Source organism: Monodon monoceros, unplaced genomic scaffold, assembly GCF_005190385.1.
Source record: "Monodon monoceros isolate NGI ecotype Baffin Bay Population unplaced genomic scaffold, NGI_Narwhal_1 Super_Scaffold_7, whole genome shotgun sequence".
In the NCBI taxonomy this organism is placed as follows: Eukaryota; Metazoa; Chordata; class Mammalia; order Artiodactyla; family Monodontidae; genus Monodon; species Monodon monoceros.
The window spans coordinates 1,804,976-1,831,923 of record NW_021703784.1 but is presented as its reverse complement, the minus strand read 5'-3'; the positions used below and the strand labels follow the sequence as shown (position 1 = coordinate 1,831,923).

At 43.5% G+C, this 26,948-nt stretch overlaps 1 protein-coding gene across 3 annotated transcripts in view; it reads right to left on the bottom strand.

Annotated features, from left to right (window-relative positions):
* Window positions 1–26,948, bottom strand: part of OPCML (opioid binding protein/cell adhesion molecule like) — a 1,074,524-nt gene that overhangs the window by 215,065 nt on the left and 832,511 nt on the right. For all 3 annotated transcript variants that reach the window (XM_029208254.1, XM_029208252.1, XM_029208253.1), the window contains one exon: window positions 7,789–8,021. In XM_029208254.1, coding sequence (XP_029064087.1) covers window positions 7,789–8,021 — 233 coding nt within the window. The remainder of the gene's footprint in view (window positions 1–7,788; window positions 8,022–26,948) is intronic.

Genomic DNA, 26,948 nt, shown 5'->3' with positions numbered 1-26,948 from the left:
TGTGTGTGTGTGTGTGTGTGTGTGTGTGTGTGTGTGTGTGTGTGTGTTATCTCACCTCACAATAATGGGAGTAGAGGCTTGATAAAAGGAGAAATATTCTTTCTACAAAATGTGTTTCGTACTGTGTTGTCAGCAGCTAACTACACACGATGTCATGAAAGACATGATAACCTAGGGGACTGGGGAGAGGTGAATACCAATTCGATTTCAGCTACAGGACATGTCAAATTCAGACAATGTCTGAGTAACACAATCTGAGGGAAGGGACAGGACAGTTGCATGGAGAGTGTGAGTATGAGTGTGGGTCTCATTCCAACCCCGAGGCTGGGCTAGAGGGAGCCTGCAGGGGGACACCCTTCTTGTGAAGGACGACTCATGAAGTGCCTTCCTCGGCTGGGTACAGAGGGCATTCTGAGGGCACCGACTTCAATCCTGATTCCTTCTAAGCTGTAATTGCTTCCTTAGTCTACCCAACCCTGAAATTAGGAACCTTAGTATGATAATATACACCATCGGATGTGGGTTGTGGAGTTTACAAATACCACGTGAAGCGGGAAAGGAAAGGATGCCTTTCATATGTATCTGTTAATAAACGCACATACACACACACACACAGGATTAAGGTGTGCATGTGTGTACCTGAAGGAAATCAATTACATTCAATTGTATTCTTCACCCCAGAATAAGAAGCCAGGAAGGGAACGTCCCAGAGACACAGGTCCGGATGTGGGGAGCAGAGCTCAGGCTGCAGAGGGAGCGTTTTGACGCCCAGTCTTGTTCTTTTCCACATTCCCACCCTGCCTCTGTGAAGAGCAAGTGTGATTATAATTTAAAATAGAGGCCGAATAAATGAAATTTATTTCAGGTTGGCTGCCTGCTTTTCTTTAGGCCCACAATTATGCATGTTAAGTTAAATAATTATTTAAAGAATATTTGGGAAAAGAGGGGAAAATAGCAAAGAAAAAGAGGCGAGTAACAAAGGAAGGGTTAGAAATAGGTAGGTCCGGGCTTCCCTGGTGGCGCAGTGGTTGGGAATCCACCTGCCAATGCAGGGGACATGGCTTCGACCCTGGTCCGGGAAGATCCCACATGCCACGGAGCAACTAAGCCCATGCACCACAACTCCTGAGACTGCACTTTATAGAGCTCATGAGCCACAACTACTGAGCCCATGCGCCACAACTACTGAGCCTGCGCTCTAGAGCCCGCGAGCCACAACTACTGAGCCCGTGCACCACAACTACTGAAGCCCACACGCCTAGAGCCCATGCTCCGCGACAAGAGAAGCCACCGCGATGAGAAGCCCGCACACCTCAACAAAGAGTAGCCCGCGCTCGCCACAACTAGAAAAAGCCCGCGCGCAGCAACGAAGACCTAATGCATCCAAAAACAAGTAAATAAATAAATTTATTTAAAAAAAAGAGAAATAGGTAGGTCCTTGCAGAAGTGTGACACGTGGGCAGGTGTGCCTCCCTTACCTGCTGGGATGCTCCACCAGGTGCCCGGCCCCCATCCGCCCCAACCAGCCTTAGCCAGGCCCCCTCTACTCCGCAACCATCTTCTCAGGAACCACCCTTCTCAGTAGCACCTCAGAACTTCTATATTTTTTTCACAAATAGTAACATCCACCTGCCCTTTTACTTAGCTATGAGTTAGCGATCTGGCCTGTGAACCCAACACTGGGTCTAGAATTAAAACCCCTTCGTTGCAGCACTACTGACAATCACCAAGACATGGAGGCAACCTAAATGTCTATCAACAGATGAATGGTTAAAGAAGATGTGGTACATACATACAACGGAATATTAGCTATAAAAAAGAATGAAATAATGCCATTTGCAGCAACATGGATGGACCTAGAGATTATCATACTAAGTGAAGTGAGACAGAGACAGAGAAAGACAAATATCATATGGTATCATTTATATGTGAAATCTTAAAAGAATGATACAGATGAACTTATAAACAAACAAAAATAGACTCACAGACATAGAAAACAAACTTATGGTTACCAAAGGGGAAAGGGGGGAATAAATCAGGCATTTGGGATTAACATATCCACACTCCTATCTATAAAACAGATAACCAAAAAGGACCTATTACATAGCACAGGGAACTCAATATTTTGTAATAACCTGTAAGGGAAAAAAATATATATGTATAACTGAATCACTTAGCTATACACCTGAAGTGAACACAACATCGTAAGTCAACTATTCAAGTTAAAATGAAACTCCTGGTGTTAAGGGGTGCTTCACCACTTGCTAGCCAGTGTAACTTGGACAAATCATGTCAGCTCTCTGAATCTCAGGTTCCTTTCTTGGAATGTGGTGATTTTCTGTTCTGTCTCCCAGGGCTTCAGTGAAGAGCAATCAGAAGAGATCATGCACGCAGAGGGCTTCAACTGTGCGTGTTTTGATAGCTTTTCCTAGAGACAAGCCCAGTGAAGGGAATTTAAAGCTTTTAGTGGCTCCACCATCTCTGGGCAAGCTTTTACTCTTTCTGAGGTTCAGTTTTCTTATTTGTAAGATGTGACTGTGGCATAAACCTTTCAGGGATGTTGTGAGGATCAACTGAGATCAGTTTACACTCAAAGTGCCCAGTGCAGAGGTTGGCTGACACTCAGCGAAACCTAGGGCTGGGCTGGGTGGAGAATCAGACTTCTCTACCTGCTAAACTAAACCTTGGGTACCAAGTAAGCTCACCTGAACTGACTCCAGGCTTAAAGCCCCAAAGTCTTTGAAGACGTAGAAATTGTGTAGGCTTGTTCACAGCATTCATCCTTTCTAGCCCTTTGCCTAAAATTGGGCTTAGCAAGAGTAGTTTGCTCCATGAAAGGAAGTGTCTGGCAGTAAACAGATTTTTGGACTAGCCAAGAGAGCAGATAGAGATACCAACAGCCAAGGAGAAAGGATGCCAGACCTTCCTGTCTATCGCTCCCTGACAGTGACAACTACTGTGACACGACAATACCCATACATTCCAGAATGCTGAGGAGTTCATGACAATCAGAGTGATGATGAGATCCTGGATTCTCAAAGGGCCCAGCGTTCTCAGTACATACATAGGGGAAAGAGGTAACATTTGGAATGTGTGTCCCTGGAGGGATGAGCTACTGGTAAGTTAATTATCTTCTTCTTTGCCCCTCAGCCTCTCTACATCATCTCGTGGGGCTCTGGCACCCCATTCCTGCTCCCCCGCTGCTCATTTTCTTTCTTGAGTTTTGTCCACAATTTCTGCTAGTACAATGAAACATCAGTAGCAGGAGAAAGAGGGAAGTAAGGAAGGATAACTGGTAAATTCCCATGGATCTAGATTAATCACCTTGGACGTGGTTGGCAGTGGGGGGTGGCCTGTGGTGAAGGCACACTGAGTGTGGAGTCGCATGGCTGGGGTACAGACCCAGCACAGCTGCTGACTCACAGGGCACCCTGGCCAGTCTCTTAACCTCTGTGAGGTGCAGTGATCGCATGCAAAATGGAGATAACAGTCACTGCCCTGAAGCCTCCCAGGGCTTGTTGTGAGGGTCACATGAGCCAAAGAGTGTGACCAGTGCTGTAAAGTACTAAATAAACACACAGAAGTCATGCGATCGCTGTTAGAACATATCTCTTGGCTTGTCACATGGAAGACCTCATCCCTCTAAGGGCCTTTTCCCAATTACTGGCCACTCCAAGTCATCTGGCCAGCCTGACTCATCCCCTGCCCCTATCTGCCTGAAGGGACTTTATGATCACTGCTTTCTTATGCCATTTCACTTGCTGTATCCATCTGTCCAATGTTCATTTGACAAACATTTGCTGAATGCCTAGGGTCCCTCAGACAGTGTGCTGTGTGCTGGGGCTCCTGCTGGTCTCAAGTAGGAAGAGTTAATCTCACAAAAGTTACCTCCTCTCATGCTAGTAAATTCATGATCAATCTCAAACAAACCCCTTCTTGTCTTGAGTTACACCTGTTTCTTAGTTCTATAACACGTGTGTAATGTCTGTGTTTTCTTTATCCCTAAAGCTCACAAGCCTAACACATTCCTCTCCCAGCAGCTCAGGACCCTAACTCTGCAATCACTAGTGGGAACATCTAACATTTCCCCAAACTCAAAAAGGGAGGTGATATCCTTTTAATTCTTCCTATTTCAAGATATGGGGATTAATCCTCTCAATGTCCCTTGGATGATACCTCTTGAAGGAAGCTTCTCCATTCCTACAGGGAGACCCACGATCTGCTGTCCTCACACCTTCCGAGTGACGGGCATGACCTCTTGACCAGCCCATGCCTCCATCTCCTTTATGGCACTCCCTCCCACACAGGGCTGCCAGATTGGTTTTCCTGCCCTGACTAACCTGAGCCCCTTGTTCTGGATTTCCTTAACACCTCGGTACACAGTCACAGGCTCGCCGTCACGCACCAGGGACACAGTCACAGGCTCGCCGTCACGCACCAGGGACACAGTCACAGCCTCGCCGTCACGCACCAGGGACACAGTCGCAGCCTTGCCGTCACACACCGGGAACACAGTCGCAGCCTCGCCGTCACGTGGCACCAGGGACACAGTCGCAACCTCGCCGTCACGTGGCATCAGGGACACAGTCACAGCCTCGCCGTCACGTGGCACCAGGGCCAGTCACAGACTCGCTGTCACGTGGCACCAGGTACACAGTCACAGCCTCGCCATCACGTGGCACCAGGGACACAGTCACAGCCTCACCATCACGTGGCACCTTAAAGTTATCCCTTCAGTGGCCAAGATGTACCTTGGGGACCAGTGATGCTATTTTAACGAAAGCAGCTTCTTCCCTCAAAGAGAAGGACTAGGAAACTAATCCCATCAGATACGTGGAAAGGCCACCTTACAAACCAGGAAAGGACAGGCTTTGAGGTAGTGTTAGAGCAGCTCTCACTTACTCACTTTGCAGGAGGAGGGAGCAACAAAGCCTAGACCCCGTGGGATTGCCCTTCTGCTAATGACACTTGTCTGGCAGAGGTGATGAGATTGTAACATTCTCAAACGGACAGAAGATAAATAAATACCATACACATACACACACACACACACACACACACACACACACACACACACATATGCAGATAGACAAGTTGCAGCTTGGAAATTTTTCAGTTTTTCTCATTGCAAAATCAATACCCATCAGCAGTTTGAAATTAAAGGCAGGATTAGACCTCAGTTTTATATATGCCTTATTGTTTTCCAAAAGCTTTCTACTCGGTCAGATAAATCTTCTTTAAGAGGATTAGGAAACTTTCATTATCTTTAACCTGAACTAACACTAAGTCTGAAAAATTAATCTATAGACTGGACAAAAGCCGACAGCTGCTGGGAAAGAGGAGACTTCTGGGCTTTCTTCTAATTGAGCCGCAGGGTCTCGGCTTCCACCCACTGGAAACTCAACTGATTCCCAAAGGAAGAACAGCTCCCTGAGCTCCTTATTTTAGCCTCTCAGTAAATGGAAAGCCCAGTCTGCTAAGATTTCCAGGAGGAGATGCTCCCCCTCCTCCTTTGCCCTCCTGATCTCTACACTGGATTGCCTGGAGCTACAGAAGTTGCTTGGCCTAAAGCGTGGAGACTTGAGGACGTCACCTCTGGAATGAGGGACTCCACTGCCCTGCTTCTTGCCTCTTCCTAGAGTCTTTCTGACCCAAAGCTCTGAGACCCCACTGGCTTTCACATCCAGCCCCAGGAATTACTCCAAGCTTCTTACGAAGAGCATTATCCCTGAAGCTCTGTGCCACAAGCCCTTTATGGCCTGTATTGGCTTTGACATGCTTACACAGTCTGTCTTCTTCCCTGAAAAGTGATAGCCCTGTTCTGCTTGAGTCTGTTTCTGTACAGTGCCTGACAGTTCTTTTTTTCTTTCAGTGACGAATTTCCTGAATTTGAAGATAACGTTGTTGTCAAGGCCACGGAGGTGCCACGGAGGCGCCACGGAGGCGTCACTTCCCATGCCGAGAATTTCTGCTCCTCTGGAGCCAAGCCCAGGTGGCAGGTGGGTGGTGACAGCTTGAGCTCCCTTGTTTTCTGCAGACATCCCCGCTCATCTCAGACGACTGATCTCAGCGAGGGCCTCCACCAGCCTCTGAGGAGAAGCATCAGCTGTGACACTTGTCTTTATCTCCAGATGGCAGCCCGTCTTGTAGCTCCCAAGCAGATCATCCCCAAGCCATACCCCTAGTGGGACATGGATGGAGAACAGACACAGCGGAGCACAGGTGTCCTCGTGTAGCAGGCAGATGTGGGAGTCTGGGAGCATGTGGGTGAGAGAAGGGCTTAGAGGCTGAACGGAGGCAATGTTTCAGCACTATGGCAGCACCAGGGGCTGCCGGGAGCCAGAGCTGTAGCAGACAGACTTCTGGCCCAGCTCAGGCCATTACCACGGTGTGCAGAGCCAAAGCCCCTGATGCTCTGCTAGCAAAGAGCTGTTCCAGACAAAAGAAGAGAATGGCCACCTTGATTTGCACACGTGACCAAAGCACGAAAAGACTCTAACCCCTACTCAAACTTCCCATGTAACCATCTGAAATGAGCAAAATTATATTTTTTAGAAAGGCAGGGATGAGGGAATCCATATTAGCTAAGCGACAATGCCATACACATTTCAGAAACTGAAAAAAAAAAAGACCCATTGGATCAACTGCAGGTGGGATCTGATGAAAGGCAGTTACTGACACTAAGTCACACACAGGGACTCTTTCTGAGCTCAAGGCATGGCCACGAGACATCAGCATGGGGACACTGAGAAAGGTCCACTCAAACCTCTCCTTTGGTGGAGGAAGGATATGTCATAGGGGGATGGGAGCTAGTCGGCTCAGCACCTCATTGCTACCATGAGTGGATACCTGATAGGACTTGCTTTACATAGTGAGGGGGGTGTTGGTAGGGGGCAGTTCGACATAAGGCCATTTGTAGCGCTGCCTTGTTTTAAGGCGGTTCCCCAATTCTCTTGACTGCTCTCTGCATGCGTTTTTAATTCTTAACACTTAATAGTTGATATCTGAGATTCTGACATTTCTTCAACGCCATTTTTCTCCTACAAAGTAAAATTCAAATGAAACACTCTTAACTACTATGCCTGGGTTATACTAATTCAGACTTTTAAGGGAGAATGGGAGAGAATCTTTTAATTATATAGATTTATTTCCAACATAGACCTGGAGATAACATTTTGACTAATATCCCTCTTGACCTCAACTCCATTGTGGGGCTAAAAGGGTGTACACGGACGCAGCAGCAATGCCAAACGGCACACAGAACCCCTTCTGGTACAGACACAACCACCAGCTATGCAAGAACAGTCATATGTCACACGATTTCACATCAATATTATTAACGTTTTATCATGAAATAAGCCTCTGAACAACAAAAGGCGCGGAGAGTAGTACCGTATCCATTTCCTAACGTATCTTTTCCCAACTCCAGAGTGCTAAGTAACGAATATCTATATAATATAATATAACATAACATAACATCGTATAACATAATATATATTTCTAATATATCTTTTCCCAACTCCAGAAAGCTCAACCAGCTCAAACATGCCAAACAACCTATTAATGACAGCAGAAGGACCAGAGAGAAAATGGAGAAACTCTGTAAAGATACTCAGCACTTAGTCAAGACCCCAGCAGGTGGAAGGAATCCAGGACAGACACTCAGTCTCTGGATTCTACAGAGGAAACGGCCTTTTGTGTCTTTCTACAGGAGTAGAAGGACAAGCTGAGATCATGCTTCCCCTGCATCACTGAGGGGAACGTGAGCCCGCTGGCCAGGCCGCCTACCTTGCACGATGAGGTGCACCCGGGAGGTCTTGGGGTGGTTGTCCGTCTGCACGGAGCAGGTGTACGGGCCCTCGTCGTACACGTCCACGTTCTGGATCATGATGCTGTACTGGGTTGGCGTGTTAACCAGGATGATCACACGAGGGTCTATGGACCACTTGTCATTCCCGGCGTAGAGGATGGTGCTACGGTTCAGCCAGGCCACCCGGGTGACCCGGTCATCTATGGTACACCTGTGAGTGAGGGTCGGGGAGGGGAGGGAGGGAGAAAGTGTTCAGAGATTCTGTTATAAACACAGCTGTTGTCATTCAAGGGGTAAATGAAATAACATAGCCCAGTGCTAAAGGGAACGAATTATTGGTAAAACTTCCTAAATAGAGGGCAACAGTGGCCTGAATCCTCCTGAAGAACCGATGCTACAAAATCATTTCTATTTGATTTAGGAGCATGTTATGTGAATATCTTTGCTGTATATTTGCTCTCCATCTTATTTTTTCCCTTAGGCTTCTATGAAAATTAGTTTATATTTCTCGAGCACAGTTACCACCTTGTGGGAGAAGTGGCCCAGGGCCAGAGGGGAGAGAGAGTGCATCAGTATTTCAAGTAGGTCACCGATAATCCACACAACAAATGCTTAACTTGTTGTTAGGTCAAAAATTGGACATATTTACCTCCCGACCTCCCTCGTGTTCATCATCTCCTGTTCCCCTAAGGCGCCCAAAGCCCTCCAACTGCAACTGATAACAGAGTCCTGAAAGTCACGGTACAATGCCAGCAGTCTTTGAGGCAGTCATGGCTACCTCTTAAGATTTCAGGAGAGGGAAGGAGAAAGTGGCCAAGCAGACCACTACCCCACATACCCTAACCTACTCTTCCCAACAGTCAGAGGCTATGAATGGAGGCTACGAGCAAATGGAATTTGCTTGTCGGTGTGTATGACCTGCAGGTTATCAGGTTTAATGCAGAAATAAATGTGCCTGCTGGTCAGGAAGAGAATTTGCAAATGTGTCCCAGGAACTTAGAATGTGTGGGTGGAAAACTGAGAAAAGGAAATCCTTGAGAAATCGGAGTTGTTCAATGAAGGGCATGGTTAAAGGGCCCCAGGTGTGTCTACCCCACTACTCAGTGCTCTAGTCAGAATCTGAGTTTCAGTATCTTGGCAAATGAAAAGGTGAAATGACACCTGCTTCCCCGAGATGTCCCACCAGAGAGGGTACGAGCAGTGCCTCCTGAGGACCGGGAACGTGAAGTCAGCACCTTCAGGTAGGGACACAGGGAATAAACATGGCCACACCTCACCAGGTCTGCTCCCACCTCGACCTGGACCAGGGCTCAGGAGGTGGGGGCACCAAGGACACCGGCCATGGGGAGACACGTGTGTTTCCCTTGGCAAAGTGAACAGCCTGACATAGCCTGAATGGTCCAGGGAACAGAAGCATACTGGAGCACCAAAATGACAGCTGCCACTGAAAGGGGCGAGCGCCCAGTCTCGAGAGGCCCTCTCCCTGATGGGGAGGAGGGATAACAGTAAAACTAGCTTCCGATCAGAGGGGTCTGCTATGCACACGTCCACCTGTCATTCAGCAGGTGCGGGCAGCCTCGAGGTAGGGGTGGGGTGACCACTGAGTGCAGGAAGGAAGAGATTTTTCTCTTCTATATGTTCTTTGTTATTTTTTACAACCACAGAAGTAAAATAAGCATGTATAAACATGTAAACGAATACAACACAAAGATGCCTAAAGGCCGAGCTAATCTTTCCCTCCACCCAACTCCCTGCCTGGATGTCGCCATTTCAGTGACAGCCTGTTACGTCTTCCTCACCTTACTCCTTACAGACATATATTCACATACGGAAAGGTTGTGTTGATTTGGTTTCACCTAAAACAGAATCATACTCTAATATTCTTACAAAGCTTTTATTTTAACTTGGCCACAGGCATCCCTGCATACCTGTACTTATACATCTAATTCTGTAATTATTTTGCAGATACGTCTAAGATCAGTGAGGTGAGTTTTGGGGACCCAGCTGCATTTACCTAATGGTCCCTGTATTCAGGTATCATTCAATGACTCCTCCCCACCTTCACGGATGCCTATTTGGCATAAAGAAAAACTGAAGTCATCAAAAAGTCTACAAATCATAAATGCTGGAGAGGGTGTGGAAAAAAGGGAACCCTTCTACAGTGTTGGTGGGAAGGTACACTGGTGCAGCCACTATGGAGAACAGTATGCAGTTTCCTTAGAAAACTAAAAATAGAGCTGCCGTATGACTTAGCAATCCCACTCCTGGGCATATACCCAGAGAAAACACGGATCTGAAAAGACACATGCACCCCAGTGTTCATTGCAGCACTGTTTACAATAGCCAGGACATGGAAGCAACCTAGATGCCCACTGACAGAGGAATGGATAAAGGAGATGTGGTACGCACATACAGTGGAATACTACTCAGCCATAAAAAAGGATGAAACAATGCCATTTGCAGCAACATGGATGGACCTAGAGATTATCATATTGGACTGGCCAAAAAGTTCATTCGGTCAGTGAATTTACATTGTTCGATGAAATTCTTGGTGAAAATGAAAAATATATCTTTTATTTTTACTTAAAACCGAATGAACTTTTTGGCCAAACCAATACCAAGTGAAGTAAGCCAGACAGAGAAAGGCAAATATAAGATATCACTTATATGTGGAATCTAAAAAAAGGATACAAATGAACTCATTTACAAAACAGAAACAGACTCACAGAAAATAAACTTATGGTTACCAAAGGGGAAGGGGGGGGGATAAATTAGGAATTTGCGTGTAACATATACATGCTATTATCTATAAAATATATAAACAACAAGGACCTACTGTATAGCACAGGGAACTATACTCAGTATTTTGTAGTAACCTATAAGGGAAAAGAATCTGAAATATATACATATGTATGTATAACTGAATCATTTTGCTGTATGCCTGAAACTAAAACAACATTGTAAATCAACTTCACTTCAATAAGGAATAAATTAACTAAAAAAAAAAAAAGAAAAACTAAGGTCATGTTGTCTCCTCCACATCCTTAGGGCCCTAGCTTCACTTTCTGTGCATTTTTGTTCCTTATACAGCAACTGTCCATTTCCCTTATGAGGACTAAAGCCCTAATGGGCCCTCTCTGCTCCCCACTTTCAAAAGCATTTCTTAGGGAAAAAAAATACGATAAACACATTCATTCACTCTCAGTTGCAAATCACTGATAAGAATTAACGTGCCAACTTTCTTAATAACAGCTGTATTTCCATGAAGATTAAATCCCTGTTTGAATGACTCCTAAAGGTTAAATTCCTACTGTACAGTTTGGCCAGCCTGGAAGTAGATGGTAAACTAGACAGAGTGAAGAGTGCTGTCTCCCAGACCCTGGAACCACACACACCCAGGTGACAGTGCAGACAATATGCTTGCTTTTATTTTGGTCAATTATGTAACCCTTTGCACATTTTAAGTTGACATAATATTTTTAAAGTTTAGGTAATAGTTGCAAAGGATGCATTTTTGGTCTGTGGAGATTATTCACATTTTAAAATTAAAATGTCATAATGGGGCTTCCCTGGTGGCGCAGTGGTTGAGAGTCCGCCTGCCAATGCAGGGGAAGTGAGTTCGTGCCCCAGTCTGGGAAGATCCCACATGCCGTGGAGCGGCTGGGCCCGTGAGCCATGGCCGCTGAGCCTGCGCGTCCGGAGCCTGTGCTCCGCAACGGGAGAGGCCACAACAGTGAGAGGCCCGCGTACTGCAAAAATAAATAAATAAATAAATAAATAAATAAATAAAATGTCATAATGTCCCTTTATATATATCTCTATACGAATTTAAATACCATAGCAATTTGATACTCATGGCTGTCTACTTTCAAAATTCATGAACAAGCTCTTTTTTAACAGTCATAAAATGTGCATTGTTCCTTTTCTAAACTTGAACTTGTGTATCTATTATATAACCTCTGCAGGATTTTATCCTGATATAATACTTCAAGCATATTTTATGCTTGAAAATCTTTCATTGATCAGCTATCATATTTATTTGCAACAATATATATAAAGTATAGAGATTGAAATTTAAATTTCTTTCATGTTCTGTGACCGTAAAGCTCTGAATAATATTTTCTTTTAGAATGAGTTATCATTACAAGGATAATACTGATAAAACAACATAAATATATTACACATGTGGTTAAGTAATAATTAAACATAAGAAGTAAACTTTTACTGGAAATATAGCTCTCAATGGGATAGATGAGGCTTTTCTGCTTATTATACCATCGATAAATATCATTATACTAGAATGAGAGCTCAGGATCAATTCTATTCCTATTTTGCTTTGAAAAAAAAAACAAGTTCACATAAGCAAGGAGATAGAAATGAAAATCTTGTATAGCAATGTCACTCAATTCTTTGAACCTCTTCCAAGATATATGCCAAAAACCACATAGTAATATAGCTTCAAAAATTATTTTAATGATCTCACAGCTGACAATTCAATTAATTCCTCCTTCAATTTCTTTTGAAGCAATGAATTGGAAAATACCTGACTTGCAAAGGGCTTTGTAACCCAGTATTAAATTCATTCAATTTCTCAGTATCTGGACAGTATATTGCTAACGTTTTACTAGGCCTTATCAAATGACTGTTAAAGATGTGTTATTCTGTCACTTAGAAGCACTTTGTTTAACCCAATACGTTGAGAAAGGTGGGGAAAACTGAAATACTGTTTATTTTAATACGCCAAATCACCCTGCCCTCTGTCGGAAAACATCTCTATCTCTCTGGATTCTAATTCCAAGATAGAGAAGGTACCAGTTTTGCCATGAATTCCTTACTGACGAAAAACTGTGCCATTTCCTTGAGGACTTCTCTGCTTTACTTTGGTGGGACTCTCCCTCAAGACTGATACTCTATTTGATGACAGATCGATAATAGCAGTGGAGGTCACAATGAAAGTAAAGGAACATTCTCTCCCGGACAATTAAAGTGGGTGGGAGCAGTCAGAAAGGACAACCAGAACTACAACTCAAACACAGGTCTTTCTCAGGCAGGTCCATTTTAGGACATTTTTAGATCTTGAAAATGTACTTCTTTAGATACATTTCCTTGTGTTAAGACCTACAACTGCAGGTTGGGGGTGAATCGCACCAGTTCAAATTGCCGCAGGGTCTGGTAGGGGCTGACTTTGAGGCAGGGCAGTCCAAATCTACCCTCTGGGCAGCACACACTCTCAGTGCCCTGCCACACAGCCCTTGGAAAGCCTTATGTACCCCTCGGTGGACGTACCCCGGACGGATGACTAAGGTCCAATTCACCTGCTCTCAAGCCTGAGCCTCATTGGTGGGCATGGAAAACACATAGAGGGAAGTAAGTCCAACTCTCTAATGGGGTAGAGCTGCTTCGCTGAGTCTACACAGCCCTAGAACCTAACAGATGACAAAGACACTGAGCAGAAGGATTCTGTCGGTTGAGGACAGTTATCTGCCTCTTAATGCTTCTGTGCCCCAGAAGAACGCGTCCTTTCAGTGCTTCCAGCTTTCCTCCATCACGATAGAGCCCTTTCACCGTCCTCTGAACAGCAGGAAGAAGAGCTCAGAAAAGGACTTAACATTATGCTTAAGTATTGTTCCAAACCCCGCTCCTGCCCTGCTGGCTGTGGCTACGTCTTGGACTCTCTTTAACCAGAAGCCCACAAAGGAGGGTTTTTAATGTTAAATAAGGGGGAGCCAAGAGGAAAGTTAAGAAATATTAATGACAGCTTTCCAATTTCTTGAAAACCCTTTCAGGTATTTAAAATTCTTACATTCCAAGCTAACCCTGCCTACTGGCCCAAATATGATAGAACTCATGGCACCTCTACTGGAATGTCTACAATTACACAGTGAGCGTTCTGTGCCCAGCACAGTTTAGGAACCTTCCGTATATTAAATCACTTTATCCCACAGCTACCCTTTGAGAGACACTCTATCACTGTCCACACTGTACAATGAGGAACAGACAGAGAGGTTCAGGACTCCTAACGTCCAAGCCTGGCACCACTGTAACCGAGCAGGACCCCATGGGGCCTTCCCAGGACAGGCCTTCCCCCAGATCCTCTGCTTTGCTCCTCTCTGAAGTACCTAGATAATAGTGTTTGAGGCACATTTCCTGAGTTGTTTTGCAGATGTAAACCTACCCCCCTCCAACAAATGGAAGATGTTAACTCCTTGGCGACCTTGAGCACATAGCCCCAGGCCTCCTGTGGCCTAAGGACCGATAATGTTCACCCCTGTGACACCTCCCTGCTGCCTCACCATCAGACAGTCGGAGAATTGTGCACAAGCTGATCATAAACTTTTCTCTGCTCCAAACCCCGAAGTTTCAGTTTGTTTGGCCTCACTGTGTGGTGGGCCCACGAACTTGCGTTAACACCATCAGGCAGGGGATTCAAACCTGGGCAGCCATCAGGCAGGGGATTCAAACCTGGGCAGCCTGGCACGGGGGGTCCCTGTACTTCAGGGCTTCTTCTTAATAATAATAATAATAGTAAGTGCTTGTGGTTTGAGAACCCAAGTTATTAGGCCAGCCAGAGTTTCCCTCAAAGTTATGGTACTTATTTAATCTTCTCATAAGTAATAAAACAGCTTTGGGGAACAGGAAGAACATTTGGAAGTGATTTTTTTTCACATCCGTAAACCACCTCTAGCTATGTGTGAGGAGAGGTGTGGAGATAAGAATCAGAAAGAGCAAAGGAACACCTGAAAGACAGTGGAGGAAAGGGGTCTTGCTTGCAAAGCATCATGTCCGGCTCCGCTGAATATGCAACGTGGGATTAAGGTGCCCGGAATGGTTTCACAGTTAGGGGAAACCCATGCGTTAAAGCAGCGCTTTTCAAACTTTGCTGTGTATCAAAATCACCTAGGGGGATTTTTAGAACACAGATCGCTCAGCCCACCTCCCAAGACCTTCCATGCAGGGAGCTGGAGGTGGGCTGAGGATTTGCCTTCCTAACCAGTTTCCAGGTGAGGCCAGAGATGCTGGTCTGGGGACTGCCCTTTGAGAACCACTGCCTCAAAGAAACAAGACAAAAGACACACAGGAATTCACTCAAGATAACCACGTCTTCCTGAAAAGGGAACTTGGCCGGCTTTCTTGGTTTTGTTTGTGGTCGTTATTTTGTTCTCATTTTTATATTTTGCCTCTGAAAATACAAAACTAAAAAGTGCCACGATTCACACAACAGTATTTAATGAGTGTCTCATGTGTACCAGGCGACGCTGTAGGAGCTGAGATGCCTGAAAGAGGCAGACAAAGGTCATGCCCTTTGAGGCTACAATAAAAGCACCTAAGTAAATAGGTATGTTGTTTTCGGAAAATGGTAACTGGTGAAACTGAAAGCAGGGCAAGGAACGGAGAGTGCCCTGGGGATTGGGAGCATCCTTGACGGAGAGAGAGTACTCCGGAATGCCCCACTGCGCCTGCTTGCTAGATGCTCATGTCTTTATCATCCGAAATCTGAATGCAATATGACGCGTGTCTGAAGATCAAGTCTGCATTAAAAATAAATGTCACATACACAGATTAAAAATAAATCTCACTTACACGTACAGATAGCTGCAGGAACATTTAGATAATCTGGAGAGCTGGAGAACAAGTCTTGGAAACCAGCCTAACAAATGGTGTGTCTCCTTTACAGATAACTTTATAGATTCTGTGTTCAAAGAACTGACAATTGGCATTTTGAGAAACTGAAGTTAACCAGAAAATGCCTTAGTATTGGGATAATACCTAAATTATACCGCATGCCCCTCTGCCTTCATGAATAGTACACAGTGGCAGATGGAATTTAGTCACTAATACAGACACATTGGTCTATACCTCTTTGTAATGTGACGGTCTTCTTCACAGAATTTACAACACTGGATTTAATCATATACGTACTTATTCGTTAGGCTGTAAATAACTGTCTCAGTGGTCTTCACTCTGTATCACCAGCACTTCCCAACGGTCCACCTGGTAGCTAGTAGGTGATCAGCATATACTTATAATGATTAAAAGATGTTGGGACTTCCCTGGTGGCGCAGTAGTTAAGAATCCACCTGCCAAAGCAGGGGACAGGGGTTTGAGCCCTGGTCCGGGAAGATACCACATGCCACAGAGCAATGAAGGCCGTGTGCCACAACTACTGAGCCTGCGCTCTAGAGGCCGCGAACCACAACTACTGAAGGCCGCGTGCCTAGAGCCCGTGCTCCGCAACAAGAGAAGCCATCGCAATGAGAAGCCCGCACAACACAATGAAGAGCAGCCCCTGCTCGCCGCAACTAGAGAAAGCCCACACGCAGCAACGAGGACCCAACGCAGCCAAAAATAAATAAATAATTTTTTAAAAAAAGATGTAAGATAATGTGTTTCAAACTGACATAAAAAGAACCCACATAGGATTATAGCTAATGATACTGTATCATATCCTTGAAATTTGCTGCGAGAGTAGACCTTAAATGTTTTCACCACAAAAAAGAAATGCTACGTGATGGGATGGAGATGGCAGCTTATTCTATAAAGGTAATCATCTGGCAATAAATAAATGCATCAAATCAACATGCTGTACACCTTAAACTTACACGGTGTTATATGTAAATTCTATTTCAATAAAGCTGGGAAAAAAGGACCCACATAGGTGAAGTAGATGTCCTTGGAGATACATGTATGTGTGTATCTCTCTATGAGTCTTTGTAAAAAAAATTTTATTGGAGTGTAGTTGATTTACAATGTTGTGTTAGCTTCAGGTGTACAGGAAAGTAAATCAGTTATACATGCATATATATCCACTCTTTTTTTTTTTTAGATTCTTTTCCCATATAGGCCATTATAGAGCACTGAGTAGAGTTCCTTGTGCTATACAGCAGGTTCTTATTAGTTATTTATTTTATATATAGTAGTGTGTATATGTCAGTCCCAGTCTCTCAATTTATCCCTCCCCCACTTATCCCCAGTCTATGAGTCATTTATACACACAAACACACACACAAGGTCCACAGGTCCTCTGCTGTAGTTTTTAATTCACTGTTTTCATTTTTATAATACTCTGTACAAATATCACGTATGCATGTTGTGGATGTGGTCTGACCACAGTTAGATTTCAGTGTTTGGCCTCGTGTCTGTCAGTACAAGGGCGTCAGTGAGTACTTCTTTCATTGTCTGATGCTAATGAGAAACGTATGAGGTAGACTCACAGTGTCAGCAAGGCGTCCCTGCCAAGGAAAGCTAGACTCACAGTGTCAGCAAGGCGTCCCTGCCAAGGAAAGCTGCGTGATGCCAGAGCAATGGGGGTCCCCAAAGTTTCAGTGAACCCAAGTGGAGGAGAGCTGAGGCATGAAAGGGCACATGCTGAAGTCAGAGGAGTCCTTACAGCAGTCAGCACCATATCCACACGCAACTCGGAAACCGATTTGAATAAAGCGTCATCTGCCCCGCTGGTGCTGAAGACTTTAATTGTATTAGTTTATATGTGTGTGATCTATAATGTTAGATTTTTGAGTCACAGAAGGGTATAAGGTTAAGGCATTTATACCTAGTTTCATGATTTTATGTACTTAACATATTAAAAATAGCATTACCACTGGGAATCCCTGGTCACCTTGTCTCTGCCCACCCCTGTCCCCTGCCTGAGAAAATGATCTTCCAGAGAGTTTTCAACTTAAGAAATGCTGAAAAAGGTAAACGGGTTGAATGGTAAAACCCCAAAATGCATTTCTTTGAATTTCATTTTTATATTTACACACAATATTAGTTTTGGGTTTTTTTTGCTTTTGTTTGTCAATTGCCTTTTTTTAAATAAATTGAGAGTTAACTGATTTTCAGTTAAAAACCTTACATGTATCAAAATATATTAATAATGCTAGTTCAAAAAATGGGAAGAAGGCGATCTTGCTTTAGAGAATTCAAGGACCAATAATAAAGGAACGTTTTAAAGGCAAGGAGAGGAGGGAAGAAAAAATTAAAAATTTTTAGACCAATTCTTAAGGTATGCTAAATTGCACCAAGCTGTTCTCCTGGGAAGCTTTAATGACTCAGTTATTTCCTGAGTTACAAATACAGCCAAGTCTAGAACATCAAGAAGAACCCTAAGTTACATAAGGGGAAATTTTACGATTCAGAGAGAGCAATAACTCTGCTAGAGCTAATATGTAGGGACAAGGTCCTGGTGGAGAATATACAGGAGAGCCTCTGCAGAGGATGGGGCGGGGTCAGAGCTGCTTAGAGGGTCTTCAGGAGTGCAAGAGATTGACTTTGAAGGCTGCCAGATACACGGCATCCTCACATTGTTCCTAATTGGGGGATGGTGCCTTGCTCACAGCAGCTGGAGTGTGGAGTCACATTAATACACAGGAAGGGTGTGTATGTGTTGTGTGCATGTGTGTACGTGTGTAGTTGGGGGAGGGATGTTATCCAGAGAAAAGTAGGAAACATATACCAAGGCATGCAGGATGAGCGTCCTGGAGGACATAAAGTATTTAAACAAAACCAAGGAAGGTGTGGGGTATCCTGAAAACAGTGTCAGTGGAAGCAGTCCAGAAAGGTCACCGGGCTCTCCAGAGTGTTTTTGTTTGTTTATATTAGGATTGGAAACAGTGGGAATTTATTTATTCATTTTGTAAATATTTACTGAATACCTACTGAGTGCTAGGGCTTTTCAAACTTTTAAATGCCCACAAGTTACCTGTGCACGTCATGAATTCACTAGGTCTGGGTGGGAACCAACATTCTGCATTCCTACCATGCTGATGGGGAGCGGGGAACTACACTTTGAGTAGCCCAGTGTTACTGTAAACCAGAGATGCAACTGTCAATAAGACAAGGACCAGCCTTCTTACATTATGATACTTACACACTATGATACTTAATATATAAGCATATACTGATGGGATCAATCTTACTGAATAGGAGCACCTGATGATGTAGGAGAAAGCAGATGACTCACAAGGAAAAATTACGGTAAAGGTGAAAGAGTGTGGGATCTAAAGCACATGAAGGAAGGGTGCTTCAGCTGTTGTGTCATAAGAGAAGGAAAAAATAATGGCAATCCACATCGATTTGTGTATCTGGCTAGGGGAAAGCAAGGAGGCTTCTGAGTGATGGTTTCTATCTTTTCCTAAGTAGACGGCAAAGTTATCAGTTGAGGGTAAATGGGAATGTAAGAAAGAGGGGAAGGTAGATGCAAGAAAAAGTGAAATAGCTGCTACAGAAAATGACAGCAAAATTGCTAGGGAACTATACTAGGACTCACAGGCAGTGCTGAGGCCCCACTTAGAGCTGGTGACCAAGAATTTACAGCGACAGCACTCTGCCAGCTCTGAGGATATTCTCCAACCAAGAATACGTGCGGAGCTGCAGGCGGAGACAACGTGGATGGCCGGGCTCATCCAGTGTTAAAAGGAGTGCCAGGTGGGCAAGGGAAAAGAAGCCAAGCTTTAAAGAAACTGGAAAACAGATGAGTGAAAGGAGACATGATCACAGGGACCCTGATGGATAGAGAGGACCCGGTGGGTTCCATGCACTGGAAGCTTGAATGAGGTCCTTGAGCAAATGAGTTGGCACGAAAGAGGCTGGACGTGATGGGAAGTAGGATACATGGTGACCACACAGTGGTGGCCCTCGTCCACGAAGGATGAAACCCATCTCAGGCCAGATGGGTCATCCAGATGACTCTCGACAATACTGAGAATGATGCAGGGGAGTCTAGAGTTCTTTATGAGCTTTGATGACATATGTAAATTGGACACTAAAGAGACAGTATGTTGCGGTGCTGAGGAGAGGGCCTTGGCTCAGACAGGCAAGGGCTCTGCTATTGACCAACAGACGGCCTCAGGACAGGCTCTTTGTTTACCCCCTCAGAGCCTCCCTTTCCCCATCTGTGAAGTTGGATGTACACACTCACCTACCTCCTAGGGCTATTATGAAGCTGAATGAAATAATACTGATACATGAACCAGAGTCAGAATTGTACCTGCACAGAGCAAACATTCCTTAAACAGAACCTGCTCTATTACTATTGTCAGAGAGCTTGTTGCTGCATTTGGAAAAACGTAATTCAACTGCTGTTACATGGGAGTGTATGTTAGTTTAACCAAGCGATACTGAATCCATTGGTTTATCATTTCTCAAGGACTTCTGAAGCCTTCTCTTTCTGTGTTTTCAAATATATACAGAATGGAGTTCCACTGAGGGTTGTCTGAGCCCAGTTTCAAGACAGGTTATTCCACTCACTAATAGCTCAGAAAGAAGGTGAGATTTACATTTTTACCAAAACCCAGAACACTGGTCCAAGGCTTTCTCAGTCCACCTATAGACTCTTTCGCGTCTAAGATTTTCTCACTCTTGAGAAGCATTCTGTACTTCACCTATGCAGAGCTCTGCAGTAGGATTTCACTTCCATCTAAGGTTTATTTTCTCAGCTAAAGCCACTGAGACAGCTTTAAGTTTGTATTTGTATCAGGCTTCGATCACAGCGTGTTGGCACAGTGGTTGACGGGCTGGTTTCTAGATTGATGGCTGGTGGCTGGTAAAATGCCTATTTCTTAAAATACATAATTGAGAGATCAATCAGTACAGCTGTGCACACCTGAAGGCGAATCCCCGCTGGCCCGCAGGCCCGACAGCTTATGCAGTGGTGTCCTTGTCTTGGGCAGTTTCCGTGTACACATAGGACAACCCTCACCCTAGACCAGATACTCAGAACATTCCATCCACAAGCAGATAGAGGCATTGCTCAAAGCAAACACTAACCGTGTAAGTGCTAAAGAGAAATGGGACAATGGGGACAGGATCACAGTCGAAGGGATTACTTCAGGTCAGGAGTTTCAGAGCAGCATGTTCAATTCTAAGAGATGTTTACTGCACGCGTGCTGCAGGGCACCAAGGAAAAGGGACAATTACTCCAGGACTCTCACTCCCAACCCAAGGAGACACCGTTAGCTGGTGAAGCAGTGGTAAGGGTACATCTCAGGGCAGGTGAAGGAGAAGCATAGAATTTAGCCGAGGGCCTCCCCACAGAACAATGCCCAGGTTAGTCACTGGTGGATGGTCACCTCACATTTGGAATTACAGGTGGCTTTGGAAGCCACCTTTTTTCCACTTTCTTCCTTTGCAACTTCCTCTTGAAAGGTATAGCATAAGGCAAAGCCATTTCAGAAGCAGTGAGCCCTTGGGTAAAGAAGAAAAGCATCTTTTAAAGATAAGAATGATGAAAGCCTCTCCTCTCCCATCATCCAGGCCCATATTCCTTGCCCTTCTGGTGCAGGCCAGTGGTGTGGAACTCCAGGGGGGTTGTAAGAGGCGGGCAGGCTTTTCCTCTCAGCCCTGACTCCTTGTCTCAGACAACAGCTGTCGCAGAAGCTGCTCAGTGGCTGGTCAGGAACGCCTTGAGAAGCCACCCCAAACAGTTCACATTATTTATTTGTCCCTGGCTCCCACTCCACCGTCCCTACCACTACATCCTCAACAGCTTTAAAACCCAGCCTCCCAATTTGTTCATTATAGTTGGCAAAGAAGTGAGCAAGATGAAATTAAAGTGTTTCCCAAGCACACACCATTTTCATTCCATTCAATACACTATCCTGACATATTTACTCACGGCCATGTCTGTCTCCGTATCATCCACGGAAAAGTATAAATTAAAATTTTAAATTAAAAGCAAAGAGTCTGGGGAGCTTGATATCTTTCTGAAGAATGCAGAAAGTCAGCCACGGGCTCCCAGCATGAGTATCATGGGAGCAAAGACTCTGGCAGTACAGAAATTACAGCCCACGGATTTCCCTACAAATACCTTCCCACATATAACGTGAGAAATCATGGAATCCCAAAGTCAGGCAAACCCTCAAAAGTCATTCTTCTTCCTGCAGAATTGGGCATAAACAAACCCGGCTCCTTCTGGGTTCAGGTGAAACTTATCAGAAACTGGTAAAGCACTGATTTATTTATGAAAAAAAATTTGCTGAAAGTTGATGAGCTTTTTATCCCATCTGTAGAATTTCTGTGTAATATTCTGGTTAAGAGAATAAATATTTTAATAAGGGGTACACCAGTTCCAGTCACAGATCTGTCATTTACTATACTCCTGATCCTTTGTGAGCACTAGTTTTTCACATTTATAAAATAGAAACAATATTTTAAAAATCATAGACTGGGAGACTGGTTCAAGATGTCAGAGTAGAAAGACATGTGCTCACTCCCTCTTTCGAGAACACCGGAATCACCACTAACTGCAGAACAGTCATCGACAGGATGACACTGGAACTCACCAAAAAAGATACCCCACATCCAAAGACAAAGGAGAAGCCACAGTGAGATGGGAGGAGGGGCGCAATCACAGTAAAATCAAATCCCGTAACTGCTGGGTGGGTGACTCACAGACTGGAGAACGCTTAAACCACAGAAATCCACCCACTGCAGTGAAGGTTCTGAGCCCCACGTCAGGCTTCTCAACCTGGGGGCCCGGCAACGGGAGGAGGAATTCCTAGAGAATCAGACTTTGAAGGCTAGCGGGATTTGATTGCAGGGCTTTGACAGGGCTGGAGGGCACACACAAAGTAGTGTGTGCATCGGGACCCAGGTGAAGTGACCCCATAGGAGACTGAACCAGACCTACCTGCTAGTGTTGGAGGGTCTCCTGCAGAGGTGGGGGGGGTGGCTGTGCCTCACCGAAAAGACAAGAACACTGGCAGCAGAAGTGCTGGGAAGTACTCCTTGGCATGAGCTCTCCCAGAGTCTGCCATTAGCCCCACCAAAGAGCCCAAGCAGACTCCAGTGTTGGGTCGCCTCAGGCCAAACAACCAACAGGGAGGGAGCCCAGCCCCACCCATCAGCAGACAAGCGGATTAAACTTTTACTGAGCTCTGTCCACCAGAGCAACAGCCAGCTCTACCCACCACCAGTCCCTCCCATCAGGAAACTTGCACAAGCCTCTTAAGACAGCCTCATCCACCAGAGGGCAGGCAGCAGAAGCAAGAAGAACTACAATCCTGCAGCCTGTGGAACAAAAACCACATTCACAGAAAGATAGACAAGATGAAAAGGCAGAGGGCTATGTACCAGATGAAGGACAAGAGAGAACCCAGGAAAAACAACTAAATGAAGTGGAGATAGGCAACCTTCCAGAAAAAGAATTCAGAATAATGATAGTGAAGATGATCCAGGACCTCGGAAAAAGAATGGAGGTAAAGATCAAGAAGATGCAAGAAATATTTAACAAACATCTAGAGGAATTAAAGAACAAACAAACAGAGACGAACAATACAATAACTGAAATGAAAAATACACTAGAAGGAATCAATAGCAGAATAACTGAGGCAGAAGAACGGATAAGTGACCTGGAAGACAGAATGGTGGAATTCACTGCTGAGGAACAGAATTAAGAAAAAAGAATGAAAAGATATGAAGACAGCCTAAGAGACTTCTGGGACAACATTAAACACAACAACATTGGCGTTATAGGGGTCCCAGAAGGAGAAGAGAAAGGACCCGAGAAAACATTAGAATAGATTATAGTCGAAAACTTCCCTAACATGGGAAAGGAAATAGCCACCCAAGTCCAGGAAGTGCAGAGAGTCCCAGACAGCACAAACCCAAGGAGAAACACGCCAAAACACATAGTCATCAAATTGGCAAAAATTAAAGACAAAGAAAAATTATTGAAAGCAGCAAGGGAAAAATGACAAATAACATACAAGGGAACTCCCATAAGGTTAACAGCTGATTTCTCAGCAGAAACTCTACAAGCCAGAAGGGAGTGGCATGATATACTTAAAGTGATGAAAGGGAAGAACCTACAACCAAGATTACTCTACCCGGCAAGGATCTCATTCAGATTCGATGGAGAAATCAAAAGCTTTACAGACAAACAGAAGCTAAGAGAATTCAGCACCACCAAACCAGCTCTACAAAAAATGCTAAAGGAACTTCTCTAACTGGGAAACACAAGAGAAGAAAAGGACCTACAAAAACAAACCCAAAACAATTAAGAATATGGTGATAGGAACATACATATCGATAATTACCTTTAACGTGAATGGATTAAATGCTCCAACCAAAAGACACAGGCTTGCTGAATGGATACAAAAACAGGACCCATATATACGCTGTCTACAAGAGACCCACTTCAGACCTAGAGGCACAAACAGACTGAAAGTGAGGGGATGGAAAAAGATATTCCATGCAAATGGAAATCAAAAGAAAGCTGCAGTAGCAATACTCATAGCAGATAAAACAGACTTTAAAATAAAGAATGTTACAAGAGACAAGGAAGGACACTACATAATGATCAAGGGATCAATCCAAGAAGAAGATATAACAGTTATAAATATATAGGCACCCAACATAGGGGTGCCTCAGTACATAAGGCAACTGCTAACAGCTCTAAAATAGGAAATTGACAGTAACACAATATTAGTGGGGGACTTTAACACCTCACTTACACAAATGGACAGATCATCCAAACAGAAAATTAATAAGGAAACACAAGCTTTAAATGACACAACAGACCAGATAGATTTAATTCATATTTATAGGACATTCCATCCAAAAAACAGCAGATTACACTTTCTCCTCAAGTACGCATGGAACATTCCTAGGATAGATCACATCTTGAGTCACAAATCAAGCCTCAGTAAATTTAAGAAAACTGAAATCATATCAAGCATCTTTTCTGACCACAACGCTATGAGATTAGAAATCAATTACAGGGGAAAAAAACGTAAAAAAACACAAACAGATGGAGGTTAAAAAATACGTTACTAAATAACCAAGAGATCACTGAAGAAATCAAAGGGGATATCAAAAAATATCTAGAGACAAATGACAACAAAAACACAACGATCCAAAACCTATGGGATGCAGCAAAAGCAGTTGTAAGAGGCAAGTTTATAGCTATACAAGCCTATCTCAAGAAACAAGAAACATCTCAAATAAACAATCTAACATTACACCTAAAGAAACTAGAGAAAGAAGAACAATCAAACTCCAAATTTAGCAGAAGGAAAGAAATCATAAAGATCAGAGCAGAAATAAATGAAATAGAAACAAAGAAAACAATAGCAAAGATCAATAAAACTAAAAGCTGGTTCTTTGAGAAGATAAACAAAATTGATAAACCATTAGCCAGACTGATCAAGAAAAAGAGGGAGAAGACTCAAATCAATAAAATTAGAAATGAAAAAGGAGAAGTTACAACAGACACCGCAGAAATACAAAGCATCCTAAGAGACTACAAGCAACTCTATGCCAATAAAATGGACAATCTGGAAGTAATGGACAAATTCTTAGAAAGGCATAACCTTCCAAGACTGAACCAGGGAGAAACAGAAAATATGAACAGACCAATCACAAGCACTGAAATTGAAACTGTGATTAAAAATCTTCCAACAAACAAAAGCCCAGGACCAGATGGCTTCACAGGCGAATTGTATCAAACATTTAGAGAAGAGCTAACACCCATCTTTCTCAAACTCTTCCAAAAAATTGTAGAGGAAGGAAAACTCCCAAACTCATTCTATGAGGCCACCATCACCCCGATACCAAAACCAAAGATACTACAAAAAAAGAAAATTACAGACCAATATCGCTGAGGAATATAGATGCAAAAACCCTCAACAAAATACTAGCAAACAGAATTCAACAACACATTAAAAGGATCATACACCATGATCAAGTGGGATTTATCCCAGAGATGCAAGGATTCTTCAATGTATGAAAATCAATCAATGTGACACACCATATTAACAAACTGAAGAAGAAAAACCATATGATCATCTCAATAGATGCAGAAAAAGCTTTTAACAAAATTCAACACCCATTTATGATAAAAACTCTCCAGAAAGTGGGCATAGAGGGAACCTACCTCAACATAATTAAGGCCATATATGACAAACCCACAGCAAACATCATTCTCAATGGTGAAAAACTGAATGCATTTCCTCTAAGATCAGGAACAAGACAAGGTTGCCCACTCTCATCACTATTATTCAACATAGTTTTGGAAGTCCTAGCCATGGCAATCAGAGAAGAAAAAGAAATAAAAGGAATACAAATTGGAAAAGAAGAAGCAAAACTGTCACTGTTTGCAGATGACATGATACTATACATAGAGAATCCTAAAGATGCCACCAGAAAACTACTAGAGCTAATCAATGAATCTGGTAAAGTTGCAGGATACAAAATTAATGTACAGAAATACCTTGCATGCCTATACACTAATGATGAAAAATCTGAAAGAGATATTAAGGAAACCCTCCCATTTACCATTGCAACAAAAAGAATAAAATACCTAGGGATAAACCTACCTAGGGAGACAAAAGACCTGTATGCAGAAAACTATAAGACACCTTTGAAAGAAATTAAAGATGATCCCAACAGATGGAGAGATATACCATGCTCTTGGATTGGAAGAATCAATATTGTGAAAATGACTATACTACTCAAAGCAATCTACAGATTCAATGCAATCCCTATCAAATTACCAATGGCATTTTTTACAGAACTAGAACAAGAAATCTTAAAACTTGTATGGAGACACAAAAGACCCCGAATAGCTGAAGCAGTCTTGAGGGAAAAAAAACGGAGCTGGAGCAATCAGACTCCCTTACTTCAGACTATACTACAAAGCTACAGTAATCAAGACAATATGGTACTGGCACAAAAACAGAAATATAGATCAATGGAACAGGATAGAAAGCCCAGAGATAAACCTATGTACCTATGGTCAACTAATCTATGACAAAGGAGGCAAGGATATACAATGGAGAAAAGACAGTCTCTTCAATAAGTGGTGCTGGGAAAACTGGACAGCTACATGTAAAAGAATGAAATTAGAACACTCCCGAACACCATACACAAAAATAAATTCAAAATGGATTAGAGACCTAAATGTAAGGCCGGGCACTATAAAACTCTTAGAGGAAAACATAGGAAGAACACTCTTTGACATAAATCACAGCAAGATCCTTTTTGATCCACCTCCTAGAGTAATGGAAATAACAACAAAAATAAACAAATGGGACCTAATGAAACTTCAAAGCTTTTGCACAGCAAAGGAAAACCATAAACAAGACGAAAAGACAACCCTCAGAATGGGAGAAAATATTTGCAAACGAATCAACGGACAAAG